The sequence below is a fragment of the Sus scrofa genome, chromosome 17, assembly GCF_000003025.6.
Source record: "Sus scrofa isolate TJ Tabasco breed Duroc chromosome 17, Sscrofa11.1, whole genome shotgun sequence".
Taxonomy (NCBI): domain Eukaryota; kingdom Metazoa; phylum Chordata; class Mammalia; order Artiodactyla; family Suidae; genus Sus; species Sus scrofa.
The window spans coordinates 24589949-24612635 of record NC_010459.5 but is presented as its reverse complement, the minus strand read 5'-3'; the positions used below and the strand labels follow the sequence as shown (position 1 = coordinate 24612635).

Below are 22687 nucleotides of genomic sequence, written 5' to 3'. Positions count from 1 at the left end.
AAAGAGAATGAAACGATATTTATAGCAACATGGATGAACTTAGAGAACAACGTACTAAGTGAAGTAAGTCAGAAAGAGAAAAACAAATATGTGATATCGCTAAATACGTGAAATCTAAAAAGATGATATAAATGAACGTATTTACAAACAGAATAGATGCATAGACATAGAAAACAAACTTATGGTTACCAACGTGGAAATGTTGGGGGAGGGATAAATTAGGAGTTTAGGATTAACACATACACACTACTATGTAGAAAATATATCAACAACAAGGTCTTACTGTATAGCACAGAGAACTATATTCAATATCCTGTAATAACCTATAATGAAAAATATCTGAAAAAGAATATATGTGTGTGTGTATAACTGGATTACTTTGCTCTATAGTTGTAAATCAACTGCACTACAATAAACAGTTGTTTAAAAAAGAGTATTAAAAGTACTTCATGCACAGAGAGTTGCAGAATGCTAATGCAGCAGTGAGGTATAAAAAAGTTCAACACTTAGAGATAGAATTCTACTTAAGGGAGAGATCTGTTTCATCTTTGCAAATTACTTTGATAAGCCACAAGGTATAGCCCTTGGGACAAAACCAGACAACTGATACAAAATTAAAAATAAAATTGATACAAAATTAAAACTAAAAAAACAAAGGAGATCCAGGAACCAAGCTGGATGCTAGAGAATTATTAGAAGAGATGGTCTCTCAAAGTTCCCCAAATGGGGTTAGACTAAGAATTACAAATTTTGATCCAAATATTCCCTTGAGTCTATACCTATCCTTAGGTTTGTGGTCCTTCCTCCCCAACATGTAAAGTGGAGGTTCAGGGCAACGTATTCTAAATCTTAAAAGACAAGATGATCACAACAAGCTGAGGGATTTGGCCACATTTAACAGGCTGGATATATGTTTTCTTCTTGAGACGCTACATATGAAATTTACACATGTTTAATCTAAATTTACATACATACATATGCATACTACATTATGGGAACCCAAACTATCATTGTAGCAGTGAATATACTTTTCATTCTTCTATGTTTTCAAACTTTAAAATTATAGATCAATTACACTTTTATTGGTGGGACACATGTGAAGAAAATTAGCACTCAAAATTAATTTTCAAACATGTTAAGTGTTGATATTGTATCTTTGCTTATCTTACACAGTGTAATTTGAATGAATTGGTTCTATATGTATACATGGAATACAGAGATATGCAGAAGACAAATAATTTAGCTTAAAAATGTATAATTTTTATATTCAATGTATTAACGAATACAAAGTATTTCATTAAACCTTCACAATATTCATAAAACCAGGCACTGGCATTATTCCTTTATCTTATATTCTAAAATAAAATTGTGGTTGACAAATTCTAGCTACAAAATATGATTAGGAGAAAAGGCCAATAACAGAAGAAACGATCTGAAAATGAAACTGCCCTAAAAACTACATTGTAGGGCTGCCAATGTGAAACATGAAGCATTACTAAAGTTGACTTCATTTTGAAAAGATAAGATACAAAGAATTTCTGAAAAATATTAAGGTCCAGTAAACTAACTATTCAAGATGATGTTTTATATAATATTTTGCATGAATCACAAAGGTGCCTGAACCATGATTCTCTATAACAAAGCACACAGACTGGAGTATGAAAGCCTGAGTGTCAAGGGCATTGTGTGCCATTGTTGGTGTGGAGGCTGATGTTCATGACAGGGGAAAGAGCTCTGTCAGTGATGTAAGAATATAAGAATCCCGGAGAATCCCATCACTCATGGAAAACACCAAGGACTGTGTACTGGTACTTTGCAGACAAAATAAATCCCTAATGGATTTGATAGGTGGGAGCAAAATAGAAAGTGATTCACCCTGTATTCACTAAAAGATGAAACAGTGGCCAGAGGAACTACAAGAAAGGAAGTTTATCATGTGCACTAAGAAGGAGGGTGTTGGAAATCTAACCTGGTTCTGAGCAGAGTTTGTGTGTCAACCTAATTTGGGCTAAAGGGCAATTTTATCCCATTTAACATATCTTCAGGAAATAATTAGCTGTCCAATTATTGGTTAAGCCCTGAAATAAAATTAAGTTAATTTGGCTGATCTTTTCGCCTGGTCTAGGGCACCTCTGCATTTTTATCAATAGAGTACAATGAATAAAACTGAATAAAATCTAAGATTTCAGCTTTCTCAGTGTATTGATGACCGTTGGCTTCCACGTCATGACCCCTTGTTTCATTGAGATTGTGTTTCTTCAGAGCCAATCTTCTGAGAAAATTTATAAAGTTGGAGAATCTCATCACTGCATTATTGAGTTCATGCCCCTCATTTTACTACCTAAAAACTGGAATTTATAGAAGATAAAGAATTGCCAAGAACCATATAACCAAAACCAGAAGCCATGGCACTTTGTGTATTTAGTCCTGCTCCTCAGAGGCCAAAACATGAGCCAAAGGATGATATTTGTTGCTGATTTACTCTCTGCTTTCTACCTGCATACCTGTCAATATTCTTCTTTTTTTTTTTTTTTTTTTTTTTTTATTTGCCATGCCTGTGACATGCAGAAGATTCTGAGCTAGGGATCAAACCCATGCCACAGCAGTAACCTGAGCTGCTGCAGTGACAATGCCAGATCCTTAACCCTCAGAGCCACAAGGGCACTCTTGAATATCCATCTTTTTCCAAGAGGACCTTAGACCATAATATACCTTAAATCTCCATCAACATTTTGATCGACTCAAGGTAAACAGATAAAGGATTACTATTCCGTATTATACTTACTGATTGAAATAATGGAGATGCATTTGGAGAGAAAAGTCCAATATCTTCATAATGAAACATAAGTTAAAATTATGTGATATAATAATGGTACAATGTTGGTCCAGTTAAGATTTTTTATCAAGTATTTCTAAATCCAACTAGAAATAAACATCTTTAGGAAAAATATTTTAATGCTGGCTCAATTTATATTTTAGGCTAGACTGAGCTCCTTTCTAGAGTAGATGTCCTATAAGGTTACTTTCTTATTTGGTTATTAACCTAAATGATGTTACTTTCCTGGATTTCATATGTGCTGCAGATCCTGCTGGGAAAGCATGAAACCTAGCCTCATTTAGGAAGAGGCAGTGTGGCTATATGAGAGAAGCTGCCGTATGTGGAACTCCACTTTATGCCCGTTGAAATTTTTGTATTTCAGGTCTCCTAGGGACATGTCCATTGTGCTATTGTGTAATTTTATCAGCATGAACTTCTGCTGCATATTTTCCCTCCTTTCCAAAGCCTATATTTTCGTAGAGCTAACTTCAAAACTTAATGTTACAACATCTGTGTCCATACACCTGGGAACCATGGAAGATGTATCCTGAAATTATCACATTTTCTCATGTTACAGAATGCTGTGAAATGAGAGAAAAGGCTTATACATTTTTCCTGGTCTGGAATTTTTTTGGGAAAGGAACCACTTTGCTTTATTAGAAGGATTCTCAAAAGAGAATCAATATTTCTAAGGCTGTAAAGAACATCCCTACAAATGTAAAATAATTCTCATTTGTATTTATTTGTAGCTATGAGTCATTCTTAATGTTTTATGTGCAACTTTGCATTAAGAGACCCTGTGAATATAGGGAGTTCCTGTCATGGTGCAGCTGAAACGAATCCCACTAGGAACCATGAGGTTGTGGGTTCAATCCCTGGCCTCACTCAGTAGGTTAAGGATCTGGCATTGCTGTGAGCAGTGGTGTAGGTCGCAGATGCAGCTCGGATCCTGTGTTGCTGTGGCCATGGCATAGGCCTGCAGCTGTAGCTCTGATTGGACCTGTAGACTGGGAACTTCCATATGCCAATGGTGCAGCCCAAAAAAGCAAAAAAAAAAAAAAAAAAAAAAAAAAAAAAAAAAAAGGAAAAAAAAGGACAATGTACCAGTTTGATGTTTCTCATATGCCTGTCTTGAGGGACAATGGACAAAGTAAATAATTTCTGCTATAGATAAATTAAACAGGCAGATGCACATCCTGTATTTTACATTTTACAAGTACACCTGAATATGTAACAGAGCAGGACCCCATATCCTTCATGTAGCTCTTCTCTGAAGTACTCAGATAGTAGCATCTCATGTCTATTTCCTGAGTTTTTCAGATGCTAAAAAACACCATCAAAAGGAAGAAATGAACTACTTGATGACCATGAGTCATAGCCCCAGACCTATTGTCACCCAAAGATAATGTTACCCTTGTGACACTGCCTTGTGACCTCGCCATCAATCAATCAGAGAATTGTGCACAAGCTGATCACATACCCCATGACCTCCTCCCTCACTTGGCCTTTAGAAGTGGCTTTGTTAAACCCTTTGGTGAGTTCGGGGATGGGGGGAGGTTATTAAGCCCCAGGGGCCACCTGTCCTTGTATGATCCTGCAATAAACCTTTCACTGTTCCAAACTCTGACATTTCAGTTTGGCCACACTGTATATTGGGGACAAACGGACTTGTGTTTGGTAACAAAGGGAGCAAGGCCACGTATCTGTATCTCCAGCAAGGGTTGTATCATTTTTCTATTATCATCATCAGACATAAAATTCTCCAATTATACCATTTACTTGACTTGCCAGGAACATGGTGTCATGAGTCTGAACTAGGATTTGCAATTAGAGAAAAGGTCATTAGAGGCATAGATATGGAAGAATACTGTGCTCTAGATATAGTGGAAATTTTAAAAAGATGTCAAAATCACTAACATGACTTTGCAATTAAACTGCATCAAGGCTGCTGCCAAATAAGAGTTCATAACTTGGAAGCTGTTCTTACTATTGACCTGATTTTACAATTGAGATCATGTCTGCCTTTCATCTGGAAACAAAATTGATCACTGTGTTCCATAAACAAGGCCTGTCAAGTTATTACTCTGTCACTACTTTGCAAACATATTTAAGAACAGTATGATTTATGACACAGTATAAGAAATTATTTCCTTTTTTATTTCATATTTCTGCTTCATTTAAGAGATTGCTTTATATTAGAAAATGAAATTCTTTAAGTTCTTTATTAAATAATAAATTTCTTTGATAATTTTGTAAAGATTTTTTTTTAATGTCTGCTGTTACTCCAATATATTGGCTTGACCAAATGCTGCTTTACAATTTACAAAGTGTACAAGTCCTCCTATGTCATCTGAAATCATTATATGCTTACTTTTTTTTTTAACAGTATTCAATATTATTGTATCATAATATTAGTAGACAAAGCTTATATTTTAGGAGGTTCATACAATGTTCGTATTTTACATAAATTGCTTCCTTACTAACAACCACATGAAGGATGACAGAATGAAATCAATACAAAATGGGTAAGTTCTTTGTTTTAAAGCCATTTCAGATTTTCTAAGCCTTTTATCCATATAATCCATAATTTCTATTATTTAGAGGCTTTCTCAGAACTATGATTTTTAAAAATTGAATCAAAATGAATAATAAAATTATGCTTATACTCTTTGAAAGGACAAGAATGGTTACAAGTACCTTCTTTTGCTACTTCTGGATTTAAGTCTGCTTTCAAAAGTAGGTTTAGGATTAAAAAAAGTTTATTTTCCACTCTCCCCCCACCCCTGACAGACCACAATTGCATGAGGATAACTCTGATGGTTGAATTCTAGGAAGGAATTCAAGGAAATTCTCTATTTTTGACAGGCTAATTTAAGAGCAGTCCTACCTTTTTCACCTTCTTTCTCTTCTTGGTCGTCTGTTAGTGGAACCACTTCTGGGTGATCCACAATCGTGGCATCTTCTTGGTTTGATAAAAGCTCTAAATAGAATGAAACAGAAGGACACACAAGGATATTGTAGTTGGAATCATGGAGAAAATACAGTGACTAAAGCATAGAGAGTTAAAAGTTCTTTTTTTCCTCTCCAAGTTTCAACAGGCACATGAAACAGAACACAACTGCCATTCTCTAGTAATCACTGCCTAAGGCACACGCACACACCCTGCTAACACACACCAGTTTATATAGAAGTCATGGTTCACAGTTTCACCTCATTCTCAGATAACAATATATTCTGGTTTCAATACCTTCTGTTTCCATATATGAGCTCTGGGACTCTGCCTCAATTTTTATTTCATTCTTCATTGAATCATTTTCTTGTCCTGTTAAGAACAGTGATTGAAAAATAAAAGAAATGTGATATGCATGACCATAGCTTTATCCCTGGTTTGAAAAGGCAAAACATTTCAGAAACCAGGCTTTGATCATGCCTGGAGAGGTAGAGGACAGTTTTGAACCAAAGTGGAGGGTAAATACATCATTGTGCAAATCATCAAACTTATATCAATTATTTTATGAAAAATATCCAGATAAGGTAGGCAAACACTGCTTCTTTGAACTAATTGGTATAATTAATTCTTAGCTTATCAATACACTGCATATCAATGGATACAATCTGGAAGTTTTAAGTCTTAATTTCTGGGCTGCACGGGTCAATTACATTCAATTTCCCTTTAATATATAGATACTTCCTATATTTAGGATTCCTAGAAAATTAAAACACAACTTGTATTTTCATTCTTCTATCAACAGAGCATAAAAAAACTTGAGTAATGTGAGCACACAGGGATGGATCACCTGACAGCTCAACTGTTCTCATAAAACACGTACTAAATACAGCAAAGGTCAGCAGAGGATTCAGAGCAAACTCTTGATTACTCTGAGGTTGATTATCTAGAAATGGTTTTTCTTTCATACCCCCTAGCATCTCTTCCTCCTCTCCCCTGTGGAGTTTAAAACATCTAAGTGCTCACTAAGAGAGGAAATTGAAATCTGTCCACTTTGTATCAGTTTAATGAAAGATTTTATATTAAAGATATTTAACTGTTAAATTAAAAAAAAAAAATTCCACAGTTAGAATTGGTTTCAGGCACAAAGAGGAAGCAGAGGAGCTGGGGCTCTTTGCCTGGGTCCATCCCTGAAGGAGATACATCTTTGTTCCAAGTTGTCTCTACTTCTGTAAGAGGACCTTCTTTCCCTGGCTGTGGCCATGTGACATATGCAGTTGCTCCTGTGGGGCAAGTGTAGTACCCAGTCCATTGACACTAGGCCCATTCATATGACTTGGCTTAAAATGGCATAGCAAAAAAGAAAAAAAAAAAGGAAGTGTGCTACATTTGAGGAGAAGCTTCAGATCCACTGGGGGTTTCCTCCAGCTCCCTTGGTCCTAATAGAATGTTTTCTTTCCCCAGTTCAGGCTGTAGGAACACATGTGGAGAAGAAGCAGAGAGACATGACAAACGTTTGCTGTCATAAGTTAATGGGACTTTTAGGGCTGTTATTGCAGCAAAGCTGCCTTACACAACCTTTTTTTTTTTTTTTTTTTTTTTTTTTGTCTTTTTGTTTTTTTCTAGGGCCTCTCCCACAGCATATGGAGATTCCCAGGCCAGGGGTCTAATCGGACCCATAGCCACCAGCCTACACCAGAGCCACAGCAACATGGGATCCTAGCCTTCATCTGCAACCTACACCACAGCTTACGGCAATGCTGGATCCTCAACCCACTGAGCAAGGCCAGGGATCAAAACTGCAACGTCATGGTTCCTAGTAGGATTCATTAACCACTGTGCCACAACGAGAACTCTACAACCTCTCTTTTTTTATAGAGTCCTCTTTAATTCAGCTATTCTTAAACTGCCCACTATATTACTTCCCCTTCGTTCATGAGGTGACCAATACAAAATTTTTTTTTTATCTATTCCTCTTGAAATCAATTTTAATCAAAAGGATCTGATAAAATAAATGCATAGGCATATTTATATATCTGATCATGGAAACTAAAAATAAATACTAAGGCATATTTACATATCTGATCATGAAAGCTAAAAATCTCAAGCTGTGTTCAATGCCTTGTTCTCATCACTCCTAAAATTCAACCAAATGCTTATATTTGATGATTCTGAAAAATATTTCTCTTTTCCCATTGTTCCATCCCTTCCTCTTTTCCTAAGGGATGTATTATATCTCTCTTAGATCTATCGTTTTCTTCTTCTGTAATCTATATTGTGAATTGCTAACAGTGATTTTTTTTTTTTTACTTTTTAGGGCCACACCCATGGCACATGGAAGTTCCCAGGCTAGGGGTCAAGTCGGATTTGAACTTGCCATCCTACGCCACAGCCACAGCAACTCAGGATCTGAGCTGGGACCTACACCATGGCTCATGGCAATGCCGGATCCCGACCTACTGAGTGAGGCCAGGGATCGAACCCACATCCTCATGAATAACAGTTGGATTTGTTTCTGCTATACCACAAAGAGTGCTCCCAACAGTAATATCTTTAAAAATATGGATTTAATCAAGATATTTCCCATGACGATAAATCTTACACATTTGCATTTCTCCTTATTTCTACTCAAACTATTGTCCATGGATAAGCAACACTGGAATGGCCTGAGAGTTTTTTTTTTAAATAAAGGATTTCAGGCCTTGTCTCAGACCTACAGAATCAGTCTGCATTTTAACAAAATCTCTAGGAGATCTCTATGTACATTAAAGTTTGAGAACCACTAGTCTATGGGATATAAATATATACACAAATTACTGATCCCATAAAAAATGCTAGACTTTGCCTAGACAATTCATATATATTTTTTCTAATCATCATATCAACCTTGTAAAGTAACTATTTTGATCTTTATTTTGCTTTCAAAAATCGTACTGGGTTTATCTGACTACAAATCCCTTTGTCCTTTACGTTTTGCCTAGAAATATCTTTATTTTGTCTTTTAATTTTTAATTGACATATACCTTGCATATAATAAAGCACACATCATAATCACATAGCTCAATGAGCTCACCATCCAGATCAAGAACATTTCTAGCACAGTGGCTCCCTCTGTTGGTACCTGTGTATACCCCTTCAGAGGTAAAAGGAAAATTGCCTCTTTTTGAAATTCATATAAACAGAATACAGTATGTGCTCTTTTGTATCTTACTTTTTTATGCTTGTTTTCTGTGAGATTAATCTTAGTCACTGCAGACATCAATTGTCCATTCTTTTTCATTGATGTATACTATTCCACTGCGTGAATATACTATGTTCTATGAATGGTGAATTATTTTCAGTTTGGGACTGTTATGAATAAAAGAGCTAAAAACATTCTTATGCATGTATTTTGGTGGACATATGTACTCATGTCATTTGTAATATAAACCCATGAGTGAAATCATTAAGTTACAGGCAACACATCTATTTAGCTGTACTATATCTTGAAAAACAGTATTCTGAGAACAATCTGTTCCCATTTATAGTCCCACTAGAAATATATGGGAATTTCATTTGTGCCCTTTATTCTTTGGACTTTGTTTTGATATTACTGGTCACAGAAATCTTTATATAGAGGAGAAAGCCATGCAAAATCTTACCCCTCCCAAACCTATTTCTACCCTTTTCACCTTTGGATACCAGACAGAATGATCAATCTTTGCATACTGAGTCCCTTTGCCTATTCACCTAGTTATTATTCCCCTCATCACACTGTAATATAGCTATATCTGTGTTTGTTTCCTTTATCAGGTTATGAGCACTGTGAAAATAGAAATTGTTTTATTCATATTTCTCCTCCTAGCATCTGCTAATAAAGAGTGATTGATATATGTCTATTTAATTGGTCCTCTATTATAGTACTCATCAATGTCTATAAATAGTATTGAGGGACTATAACTTACTTCCTATTGTTACTTTAGCAACAAAGCACTAAGGTTACTAAGCACTTCATACACTGTGTTCATTGCAAAGAAACCTTGCAAGGAGAACTAAATGCCTTAGGCAAATAACAACCTCTTTGGGCTTCAATTTCATTATCGTTAGAAAAAAAGGTCAAAAAACTAGATAATATCTTAGATTCTATCTTTGGTATTATATGAGGATATGTCTTCTGGTGGTTTTTAGTCACCACTGACATTTGTCTACTGGACGGATGATATTAAGGGAAGCATCACTGGTTTTTCTTAAAAAATATTTCAAAATTTATTTTTAATTTTTTAAAGTATTATTGAAGTAGAGTTGATTTACAAGGTTGTGATCATTTATGCTGTAGAACAAAGTGGTTCAGTTATACATGTACACACATCCATTCTAAGATACTTTTCCCACACAGATTATAACAGAATATTGGGTAGAGTTCTCTGTGCTATACAGCAGGTCCCTGTTGGCTGGTCATTCCACACATCTCACTGTGCATATGCCAGTCCCAAACCCCTAGTCCATTCCTCACCACAGCCCCCCACCCCCCAACCCTGTCCCCTTTGGTAATCTTAAACTGGTTTTCAAAGTCTGTGAGTCTGTTTCTGTTCTGCAAGTAAGTTCATTTGTATTCTTTTTCTAGATTCCACATATAAGTGATGTCATATGATGTTTGTCTTTCACTATCTGACTAACTTCACTTAGTATGATACTTCCTGGTTTTTGAAAGAGCCTCATTCTGTATCACCATTGATGGGGAACTGATTGTGACATCTCCTCCCAGTCATTGCGGGGAACTTAGCTCATTATTTGTGACCTGGCTTTGTCTGTTCAGTGATGGCAAAGAGCAGAGTGTTCCCAGAGTAGAAGCAGCCACTCTACTGAAGTGTCTCTTTGGTCCCAGGAATCCAGTGGAGGACTTTCAGAGGAAATCCATCAGGAATAGGAAGACTGCAATTCACCAGGACCTGGGGACTGCCTGGATTGGGCAGGGAGGGGAGGCAGGCAGCAGGCTAAGGCTGTGATGAATACCGGGGATTTTTCTTCGTGACTAGTAAAGTCTGGCATGTCTCTTTGAGGAGAAGAGGCCACTGCAAAGCCTTTTTGGAATATTTCTCTCCCTTGCCTTCTTCACTGGTGTCACTCTTAATCTGTTTTCACCAGTGCACTTTTACATATTTTGGAAATCTTCTCTTGAAACAAAAATATGTGTATTTTCTTCTAATTTTTCTAAAATTAAGATGGTGAAAATGGGGAAAAAATTAGGTTCTCAGCTCTGAAATCCCAGAATAATCATTACTTGCTCAGGCCAGAGCCACACCAAGATGTTGCATCTTGTACAGGAGGAGGTCTGTGTGAACTCCCTGCCCTGCACCCAGGCCTGCTGTGTTAATGACCATTCTGAGGGCTCCAGCCCATCTGCCTTTCTCTTCAGCCACTCAGACACAACACACTGCATCTTGCTTTCTTGACCCCATGGGTGCATGCTTTATGTTTGCCTCTCCACATTCAGCCTGGTTGAATTCTACCCACTGTCCTTTGCCCTAATCCCTCCTGGCAGAGGAAACAAAAGAACATAAAAGATCCCACAGTGTGTGTGTGTGTGTGTGTATATATATGTTTTATACAGTGAACTCAATCATCCATACTAATTGGAGGGGACCATTAGAACAGATAATCCAAAAATCCATTCACTGCTCTTTAGAAATAGATCACATGATTATTTCTTGGAGCCCTGGTAATTAAGTTTGGCTCAAGCTAATGCTTTAATTAATTTGCATAAAAATTGGTCTGGGAACATCAGTCTCGAATTAAACATTTCTAGAGGATAAACCTAAACTCGCTCATAAATGGACTGCTTTTGAACAATAGCCACAATATAGTTTTATTGTTTGTAGGTTATTAGATGCTCAGATCTTCCTAAGAACAGAAGGAAGACCTTGTTTCTTTGGTTCTTCTCTTAAAGAGAATGGAAATTATGTCCTTTTGTTAAACTTGAAATTTGCTGTTATTATTCAAAATTTAACCTTGACTATATCTAAAAATACAAGATTAATAGTAAAGTTAAACCTAAGTTACTGTGAATTTGACTATTTTCTAGTTACTCTTGGTTTTTTCTAAGGCCAATAAAATTTACTTTTCTACTATAAATTATTTCTAAAATTATTATTTTTATAGTTACAAAAGAAAGGCAGTTTTCTTATAGAAACACATATATAAGTGTTGAGAATTATGAATAATTTTAAAATTAAAGGATTACCCCTGTTAATACCATAAACTGCTATAATTCTCTTAATGTATATATACATATATATGCATGTATATATATATATGCATACAAATTATCTATATATACATATGTCTTTGTGCATGAATATAAAATATATATACACGCACATATACATATATACACACATACATATATGTGTACATATGTAAATACATAAATTTATCCTGATAGTAAAATGAATTTACACTTTGGTTCTTGCTTTTTTAGTTTATATTTTTATAAGCATTTTACAGTCATTACACTTTCTTCAGAAATCTTGTTTTTAAGATTCATTATATTCCATGTTATGAATAAATTTTTTCTTTGTTTTTGCCATCAAACACAGTATTGCAATGAACACTTTTGCGAATACATATCTCTATACTTTTGGTGGGTGTTACTTTAAGATAAATTCTTAAAGCGTAATTTTTGGATTGAACTGTAAACATTTTACCTTTTATTACATTTTGTCAAAATTGCTGACAAAGAGGTTATGCCCTTTAATCTCCCACCAAGGGTGTGTGAACAATTTTGGTATCCTCCTCATACCAGTTCAGTGAATACATGTCTGATATTCAATAGAAGAAGATATTAAAATAATGTTTTATTACCATTTCTTCAAGAAATGAAGAAATAGGTCATATCTTCATATTTACAATGACTGTATTTCTTCTTTTGTGAATTAAAATTGAATTCTTTGCCCATTTTTCTCTTGGGTTTTTTTTCTTATTGATAGTTGAGGTCTTTATATTTGTAATAAGAAAATCAATTCTTTGTCATTTAGACTGAGAAAACTTTTCTTAGTTTTACTTTAGTATTTGATTATAGCCTTTACTTATCACATCAAAATTTATATGTTCAGACTTAGCCACTTCCCTCTTTTATGACATGCATGGACATATGCACACATACACACATTTTATAACACATATGCATACAATCATATGTCTGTATGTATCCACAGTTGAAAAAGCAGTACTTATTTAAAACAAAAAGTATACCCTTTGGTCCTTTTAGTGTAGTATTTTTATTTTTACTTATTTTTTTATTTTGTGCTTTTTTGAGTTGCACTTGCAGCATAGGGAAGTTCCCAGGCTAGGGGTTGAATTGGAGCTACGGCTGCCAGTCTATGCCACAGCCACAGCAATGCCAGATCCAAGCCGTGTCTGAGACCTATACCACAGCTCAGGGCAATGATAGATCCTTAACCCACTGAGCAAGGCCAGGGATCTGACCCACATCCTCATGGTTCTTAGTCGGATTCGTTACTGCTGAGCCACGATGGGAACTCCCTAGTGTAGTATTTTTATAGTTTCATTTTTACGTTTCATCTTTGCCCCTTTTGGAATTTAAGTTAGTATAAGGAATGATATTGGAATTTGGCTTACTTTTCCAAATGGCCAACTAGTTGTCCTAATGCCATTTACAGAGTTATCCATCTTGAAAATGTCAGCCTGAATATATACTGAATCCCAGATCTCCTTGGGTCTATTTCCAAACTCTTTATTCTGTTTCATTGATCAGCCTATCCATTCCTGGAGTAGGACTACACTGTAAATCACATTTTTCAAAGATTCCATATCATTTTTAGTCTATTTATTCTGTCATTGACTGATAATATCATATCCGTGAATTCCCCCATCACGTTTCCAATTGAATTTTGTTCATATTGTATCTTTCTATATCTTCTGACACATAAAAACCCATCACTATTATATTTAATCAGGGACTGAAATTTTTATTGATATAAAATGACCAAGTCTCTCACTTGAGACTTTTTGCTAGAATTCTAACTGGCTAGATTTTAAAGTGGTTTTTCATGTTTTCTTCTGATGGTCATTTCCCAAATATTTTTTATCTAACTATGTATTTTTAAAGCTTTACTATTTTACTGAAATTAATTCAGTCTGAGTTTACTGCAATTAATTTCAATCTAAAGTTTTTACACTTAATAAAGTAACCTAATTATACTACATTTACTGTCATAACTATTTGCCTTGGTTTCTGTCATTTTTAATATACTGTTTCTATTATATTGCTACTTATTATTTTTATTTGCATTACTGAATATACCCTCATGTTTGGTATGATCTTCAAAGGAAATTTAGAAAGTAACATTTATTCCTTTAATTGTATTCACAATTATCATAAAATGTTTCAGAGTTTTTATTTTTTTCAAGGCTATAGCGACAGCATAGGGAAGTTCCCAGGTGAGGGATTGAATTGGAGCTGCAGCTGCCAGCCTATACCACAATCACAGCAACACCAGATATGAACTGAATCTGCTATCTCTGCCACAACTTGTGGCAATGACAGACCCTTAACCCACTGAGCGAGGCCAGGAATCGAACCCACATCTGCATGGACACCAACTATATTGTGTTCTTACCCCACTGACCCATAACAGGAACTCCTAGACTTATTCTTAAACCTAACTTACATTGATGGAGCCCATAGCACAGTAGGATTCTTAGTTTTTGATTACCTTTATCAAAGTCAGAATTGTATGCAACCTTCCCTGGTCCACAACTAGCATCTTTATTATTATTATTATTTTTTACAAACTCTGCCATTGATACTTCCTTTCTTTACTCTTTCCTTCATTTCCTTCCTTATTTCCTCTCTTTATTTCTTCCTCTTTTAACTATTCTATCAAAATGCAACATACATACAGGGAAGTACATAAACAGTAGGCAGAGCTCCATTAAATAACCAAAAACAGGTAGAAAAACTATATATTCTTATGCTAACCATCCAACCTGGAAGACTAGCTTACAACCCAATCAGTACCTCTTCCCTGGTCACCAAGACTTAATTAAGACCCTGAATATCACAGTCATCACCATCTACATTTTCTTTATCATTTTACCACTTAAGCATGACAAAATATTATATTTTTCCTGCTTTTCAAAGATAAAACAGATGAAATTGTACAATAAATATGCTTTCATACCCACTTTAGTTTAATATGTTTATGAGATTCATCCAGGTTTTTGTCTGTTAATTGTAGTTTGTAATTTCTGATGAAATTGCTTCATCCTTACATTTGTTTCTCTGTATATCACTTGTCTTTTTTCATCTAACTATTTTTGAGATTTTTCTCTTTATCACTGGTATTGAGAAAGTGGGTTATGATGTGCTTAAGTATAATTTTCTTTATGGTTTAGGGTCATAGAATTTCTTATATATGTGAGATCACAGTGTTTATCAAATTTCAGTTCATGATTATTGTCAATGGAATCACTCTCGAAGTTGATCCATTCCTCACTGATAATCTTTTCTTTTCCTTCAGTCATTTATTCTCTCTGTATTTGAATTTGGATAGTTCCTATAGCTACATCTTTAAATTCACTAATCTTTTCTTCTGCATTGTCTAATCTGACATTATTCTCATCAAGAATAATTTTCATCTCAGACACTCCATTTTTCATCTCTAGAAATTCAGTTTTTTAAAAATACCTTCCATGTCGCTAAAGAACATGGACAGTCCTTCTTTTAAGCTTCTGGAAGATGTGGAAACACCATTAATGATTTTTAACACATGCTTTCATATTAATTACCCATTTGTACCATTTTTTGATTAATTTCCATTAATTGATTTTCTTGTTCTTCTATGGGTCAATACTTCATGTGTCTTATCAAGAATTGGGGAAGGATGCGAGATTTTATCTTATTTGCAGATTAACAAGTTAGCTTGCCACCATTCTGTGGTTATCTACTGAGACTTAAGACTCCTGGATCAGAGATAAAGAACAGTTTATTACTCAGAGCAAGAGTTGTAACCAGAATATTTGCACCTGTTCCCTTTACCCCAAGTCTCAGAGTGTAAACAAGGGATATCTGCATACTCAGTAGGTTGTATTGCAGGGGAGGAACTTTGAGCTTAGAGAATTTGAATCTTTGATAATGAACAGAAACCATGTCTGCTCTTTGATGTGGAAGGAGGCACTATTCCTATCTTCTAAGGCTATATGCAAGCCTGCTCTTTGCTCTAGAGCAAGACATTGCCTCTGTCTTCCAAGATTGTTCACTCTACACATGTGCCTTATTTATTGTACTTTGTTTACTGTGCTTTGAAAATATTGTGTTTTTTGCAAAGTGAAGATTTGTGGCAACCCTGCACAAAGCAAATTAATTGGCACCATTTTTTTTTTCTCAAAGCATTTGCTCACTTTAAGCCTGTGTGTCAAGTTCTGGTAATTCTCGAAATATTTCAAAATTTTCTTCATCATTATATTTGTTCTGGTGATTTTTGATTAGTTATCTTTGATGTTACTCTTATCATTGTAGTGCCATGAACTGTGCCTGTATAAAGTGGCACACTTAACTGATGAATGTTGTATGTGTTCTGTTTCATAGACTGTTCCCCATCTCTCTCCTTCTGCTTGAGTCTCTCTATTCCCTGTGACACAACAATATTTAAAGTAGGCCAACCAATAAAAACTAGAAACAATTACACTTAGTGAGGCAGGCATGTCAAAAACTAAGATAGGCCAAAAGCTAAGCCTCTCACCTCAAGCAGTTAGCCAAACTGTGAACACAAAGGATGAGTTCTTGAAGGAAATTATGTGTTTCTCCAGTAAGTACATGAATGATAAGAAAATGAAACAGTCTTATTGCTGATATGGAGAAAGTATTGGTGGTATAGATAGAAGACTAAACATTCCCTTAAACCAAAGCCTAATCCAGAACAAGGTCCCAAATCTCTTCAATTTCATGAAGGCTGAGAGAGATGAGGAAGCTACAGAAGGTTGAAGCTGAAAGAGGTTGGTTCTTGGGGTTTAAGGAAAGAATCCACCTCTATAACATACAAGTACAAGGTGAAGAGCAAGTGCTGATGTAGAAGCTATAGCAAGTCATCCAGAAGATCTAGCTAAGCTAATAAATGGAACTGGCTACAATGAGCACAGATTTTCAGTGCAGATGAAAAAGGCTTCTACTGGAAGAAGATGCCTTCTAGGACTTTCATAATTAGAGAGGAGAGGTCAATGCTAGGCTTCAAAACTTCAAAGGACAGGTTGACTCTCTTGTTAGGGGTTAATGCAGCTGGTGACTTTAAGTTGGGGCCAATGTTCATTTATCATTCTGAATTATGTTCAATCTACTCTTTGGGTGCTCAACAAATGGAACAACAAAGCCCGGATGACAGCACATCTGCTTACAACATGCTTTCCTGAATATTTCAAGCCCACTGTTGAGAACTACTGCTCAGGAAAAAGATTCCTTTCAAAATACTGCTGACCGACAATGCACCTTATCATCCACAAGCCCTGATGGAAATGTACAATGTTGTTTAATGCCTTCTAGCATAGCACCCATTCTGCAGCTCATGGATTAAAGAGTAATTTCAACTCTCAAATCTTATTATTTAATAAGTACAGTATATAAGGCATAGCTGCCATTGACAGTGATTTTTCTTTATTTTTTCTTTTTCCTTTTGTCTTTTTTGCCATTTCTTGGGCCCCCCACAGCATATGGAGGTTCCTAGGCTAGGGGTCGAATTGGAGCTGTGCCATCTGCCTACACCAGAGCCACAGCAACGTGGGATCTGAGCTGCATCTGCAACCTACACCACAGGTCACGGCAATGCCAGATCCTTGACCCACTGAGCAAGGCCAGGGATCAAACCCACAACCTCATGGTTCCTAGTCATATTCGTTATCCAATGTGCCACAACAGGAACTCCAATAGTGATTTTTCTGATGGGTCTGGGCAAAATAAACTGAAAACCTTCTGAAAAAGATGCACCATTTGAGAAGCTATTAGGAACATTCATGATTTATGGGAAGTGGCCAAAATACAACATTAACAGAAGCTTGGAAGAAGTTGATTCCAACCCTCATGGATTACTGTGAGGGGTTCAAGACTTCAGTGGAGGAATAACTGCAGATGTAGAGGAAGTAGCAAGAGAACTAGAATTAGAAGTGGAGGCTGAAATGTGATTGAATTGCCACAATCTTAGGATAAAACCTCACAGATGAGGAGTTGCTTCTTATGGATGAACACAGAAAGTGATTTCTTAAGCTAGAATCTAATTCTGGTGAAGATGCTGTGAATATTGTTGAAATGACAGCAAAGGGTTTAGAATATTACATAAGCTTAGCTAAGAAAGCAGTGGCAGGGTTTAAGAGGATTGACTTCAATTTTGAAAGAGTTCTATTTGGGTAAAATGTATCAAATGGCATTGTATGTTGTAGAGAAACCATTCATGTAAGGAAGAGTCAATTGATGTGGCAAACTTCATTGTTGCCTTATTTAAGAAATCACCTAGAACCACATATGATCCAGCAATCCCACCCTGCACATATATCCGAACAAAACTATAATTCAAAAAGATACCTGCACCACTATGTTCATAGCAGCACTATTCACAATAGCTAAGATATGGAAACAACCTAAATGTCCATTGACAGATGAATGAATTTAAGAAGATGTGGTACATATACACAAAGGAATACTACTCAGGCATAAAAAATAACAAAATAATGTCACTTGCAGCAACATGGATGCAACCAGAGATTATCATACTAAGTGAAGTAAGTCAGAAAGAGAAAGCCAAATACCATATGCTATCACTTATATGTGGAATCTAAAATATGGCACAGGGAGTTCCTGTTGTGGCTCAGTGGTTAACGAATCTGACTAGGAACCATGAGGTTGCAGGTTTGATCCCTGGCCTTGCTCAGTGGATTAAGAATCCAGCATTGCCGTGACCTGTGGTGTAGGTTGCAGATGTGGCTCGGGTCCTGCGTTGCTGTGGCTCTTGTGTAGGCGGGTGCCTACAGCGCCAATTCGATCCTAGCTGGGAACCTCCATATGCCATGGGAGTGGCCCAAGAAATGGCAAAAAAGACAACAACAACAAAAAAATATGGCAAAAATGAACCCATCTAAAAACAGAAGCAGACTCACAGACATAGAACAGACCTGTTTATTGCCAAGGCAGAAGAGGGAGGGAGTAGTAGTGGGGTTGGTAGCTACAAACTTTTACATTTAGAATGGATAAAAAAATAAGGTCCTACTGTATAGCTAATATCCTGGGATAGACCATGATGGAAAAGAATATTAAAAAAAGAATGTATATGTGTATAACTGAGTCACTTTACTGTACAGCAGAAATTGGCAAAATACTGTAAATTGACTATACTTCAAAACAAAACAAAAAAGAAACAAAAATGGCCACAGCCCACCAACCTTCAGCAACCATGACCCAATCATTTAGCAGCCATTGGCATTGAGGCAAGACCCTCCACCAGCAAAAACATTACTTGCAAAAGGCTCATGTTATAGCATTTTTTAGCAATAAAGGATTTTTAAATTAAGGTATCTGTATTATTTGTTTTAGACATAATTCTATTGCACACTTAATTGACTACAGTATAGTGTAAACATAACTTTTATATGCACCAGGATATCCAAAAATCTGTGGGATTTGCTTTCTTTCGAGATTTGCTTTACTGAAGTGGTCTGGAACAGAATCCACACTCCTATGTGTGCCTGTACAAACATCCTTGAAAAGACCGACCCAAACAAAGGCAGTCAGGGCCTCTGCTCACAGAATACACAGAGACACAAGCGCTGCATGGAGATTTGTCTTCCAATCCTCCTTTTCACGCCTGGTAATTTTGTCAATTACTCTGTTGGTTGCAAGGTGTGTTGCATATAATTGTAAATATTCTGGCGTTTCATTCTAGGATCAGTTAAGTTATTCAGGAACAGTCTGATCCTTTCAAGTCTTGTTTTTAAGCTGGCTTGGGGAGGACAGGAACAGTATGTAGTGCACTGCTAGTTTTGCTCAACTACGGGGGGCAAACCCCTACTGAACCTTCTACACGTTTCAGGGTTTTCCAGTCTGGTTGGTGGGGGTAGGCACTCCTTTCAACCCTGTGGAAGCTCCAGATATCAATTCCCTCAAGTCCTTGAGTGTTCTTTACCCATGTTCTTTACTCTTGTGCATGCACAGGTCAGTACTCCAGTGAAGCCTTGAGGGATTCCCTCTGTAGATTTCTAGAGTGTTCCCTGTGTGAACTGTTCTCTCCTCTTCAGTCCTCAGCCCTGCAAACCCTAGATATTTGGCTTTCCAGGACTCTTAGATCCATCTCCTCAACTAAGGGAGTCTTCTGGGCTGTACCTGGGTTTCTCCTCTCTGCACTGTGTCCTAGAAAATCTCTCCAGACATTCAGGAGGAACCATAGCAGGGCTTACCTCATTTCCTGACCTCAGGCATCACTAAGACCAAATTTCAGCGCTAATCAGTGTTTTTATTCTTGATGACAATGGAAAGATGTCAGCATACTTCAATTTACCTCATCCCAATAAATGCCATTATTGTAGTATATTTTAATTCTAAGCATATCTTAACTCCCATGATACAGTATTTTTCTTATTATAATGAACATTATTGATTTGTACCACCTATACTCATTTCCATTTATCCAACAATTACTATTTACCTTGCTTTTAACTCCTTCCTTCCTCTTTGATCTTCTATCTGGGATCAATATCCTCCTCCTTGAGGAACATCAGAATTTTCCTGTGATGAACTTTTCTTCATTTGGTCCAAAATGTTCTTAATGAATCCTTATTTTTGAAACATGCATTTTCCTGGGTTTATAATTCTTCATTGGCAGCTATTCTGTTGTATTGTCTTTTTCTTTCCATCATATCTTTTGAAAAGTCAGCCAGCAGTCCATCTGTTTGATGATAGCTTTTGGATGTTCTGTTTATCTTCGGCTACAGCAATTTTACTATGATGGGTGTGGCTGTGAATTTTTTCTGTTTGTGGAGTTCAATGGACTTTTGGAACATGTGGCCTATTACCCTTCCTCACTGTAGGAAATTTCTCACCATGATTTCTTCGAATATTGCTTCGGCCCAATTCCCTCTCTCCTTTCTGTCCAGGATTCTAATTACATGTGTGATAAAGATAGACTTTGTCATTTTTATCCTCCATACCTTTTGCCTTTTTTTTTTTTTTTTAAGTTTGCAACTCTGTTTCACTCCTGTTTTTATTTTGGATATATTCTTCTGACCTAACTTCTAGTCCACACATTCTCTTTCATCTGTGTCTAATAAACCACCAGGGTGAAATCTTTTGCTTCTAAACCTTCCTTTCTTTTTCTGTTTTGAATTTCTGGTTCTCAGCTAAAATTTTCAAACTTGTCTTTATTCCCTTATAGTCTTTGTGTTTTATACTTTGTGTTCATTACACTAAATATTTAGCCACAAAGAACTTGCCACTCTTGACTCCTTTTTTTTATTTCACATTACCTTATTTCTTGATTTTCTCTGTGTGTTTTTTTGTTTTTTTGTTTTTTTTTTTTTTGTATGCATGAGCTGAACATTGTATTTAACAAATTCTTTACGTAACTGCTTGGAAACCTAACTCTTTTTATTTTTTATTTTTTTATTTTTTTTGTCTAGTAAATCTTTTACATGTGTTTTCTTCAGGTATCAGAAGGAACTAGCAATCTGAGTTTGATTTGGAGATTGAGATGATTCAAAGCTGGGCTGCAGTCTCTCAGGAGGCTGATCTGCTATTTCATTCTTCCTGTAGGGTACATATGTGTACCCTTTGGGGTTTCAACCCAAAACTCATGGTTTTATCAGGGCCCCTTACCCTCTTGAGCCGTGGGACTTAAGACATCTTTTGCAGAATCAGCAAATGCCCTAAGGTAAAAACAGTTTCAAATCCCATCTCTGTATGTCCATTTTTTCCATATTCTCCCATAACCTAGCCCAACAGTTCTCAATCCGTTAGCTCTCTGACGTGTGTGTGTGTGTGTCCCCAGGTTGTCTAGGGGGAGTTATAGTTTAAATTATTTAGACTTTAATTGCTAAAAGCAAAAGTGTCTCCTTTTTCTTTCTTATTTAAAAAAATATACTGTAATTTTTGAAGGTAAAAGCAACCATTTAAGTGATTTTAATACTAATTTCAAAACAGTTATTTCAACATTTTCATACATTTAAATGAGTCTCTTATCACATAGTCCTTCCCAACTGTGACTTTCCTAGTCTTGAATTTTCCTTTTATTCTGTATTTATTGTTTTTGCACAGGCCTTTTGTAAACTTATTCAGAAAGGACACTTGGGTGGCATATTTTCTTAATCTTTCCATTCCTGAGAAAATATCACTCTTGACTTCATGCATGAATAATAACTCCACTAAATATAGACACTGTGGCCTTTAAAGCTCTGGAAATGTTATTCCATTTTTTCCTAGGATTTAGATTTGTGGAAGAAGAAGGCTAAGGCTAATCTGACTTTGATGATTTTGCTCATAACCTGATTTTGAATTTCCTAGATGCTTTAAAAGCCTCTTTATTATTGATCTTCAGACATTCCATGAGGCTTTGTAGGTTTCTGTTCTCATTTGAGTTTTCATTATCTTTGCCTATAAATATAACATGGACTCTTGTGTTTTGGGTGGAGAAACTCATTTGCATTTGTAAAACTTTTTTTCTGTTCTTTTTCTAAAGACTGCTTCATTTCTGTTTGTTCTATTATGTCTTCTTGGTATTCCAAAGACATGGAGATTTAATTCCTGAATCAATTCTGTACATATATTCATACATCTGTTCTCACATTTATCCTCACTGGTATTTTACTTTCATTTCAGTAGTTGCAAATCCAGTGCCTATAAAGTTTAGTCAGGTAAGAAAAATAAATGAAGCCAGGAGTTCCCATCATGGCTC

General features: G+C 36.0%; 1 protein-coding gene across 5 annotated transcripts in view; it reads right to left on the bottom strand.

Annotated features, from left to right (window-relative positions):
• The window catches only part of MACROD2 (MACRO domain containing 2), a 2051742-nt gene that overhangs the window by 74211 nt on the left and 1954844 nt on the right, over window positions 1–22687 (bottom strand). For all 5 annotated transcript variants that reach the window (XM_021077529.1, XM_021077532.1, XM_021077531.1 and 2 more), the window contains 2 exons: window positions 6066–6140; window positions 5706–5798 (listed from right to left, as the gene is read on the bottom strand). In XM_021077529.1, the coding sequence (XP_020933188.1) occupies window positions 5706–5798; window positions 6066–6140 (168 nt within the window). The remainder of the gene's footprint in view (window positions 1–5705; window positions 5799–6065; window positions 6141–22687) is intronic.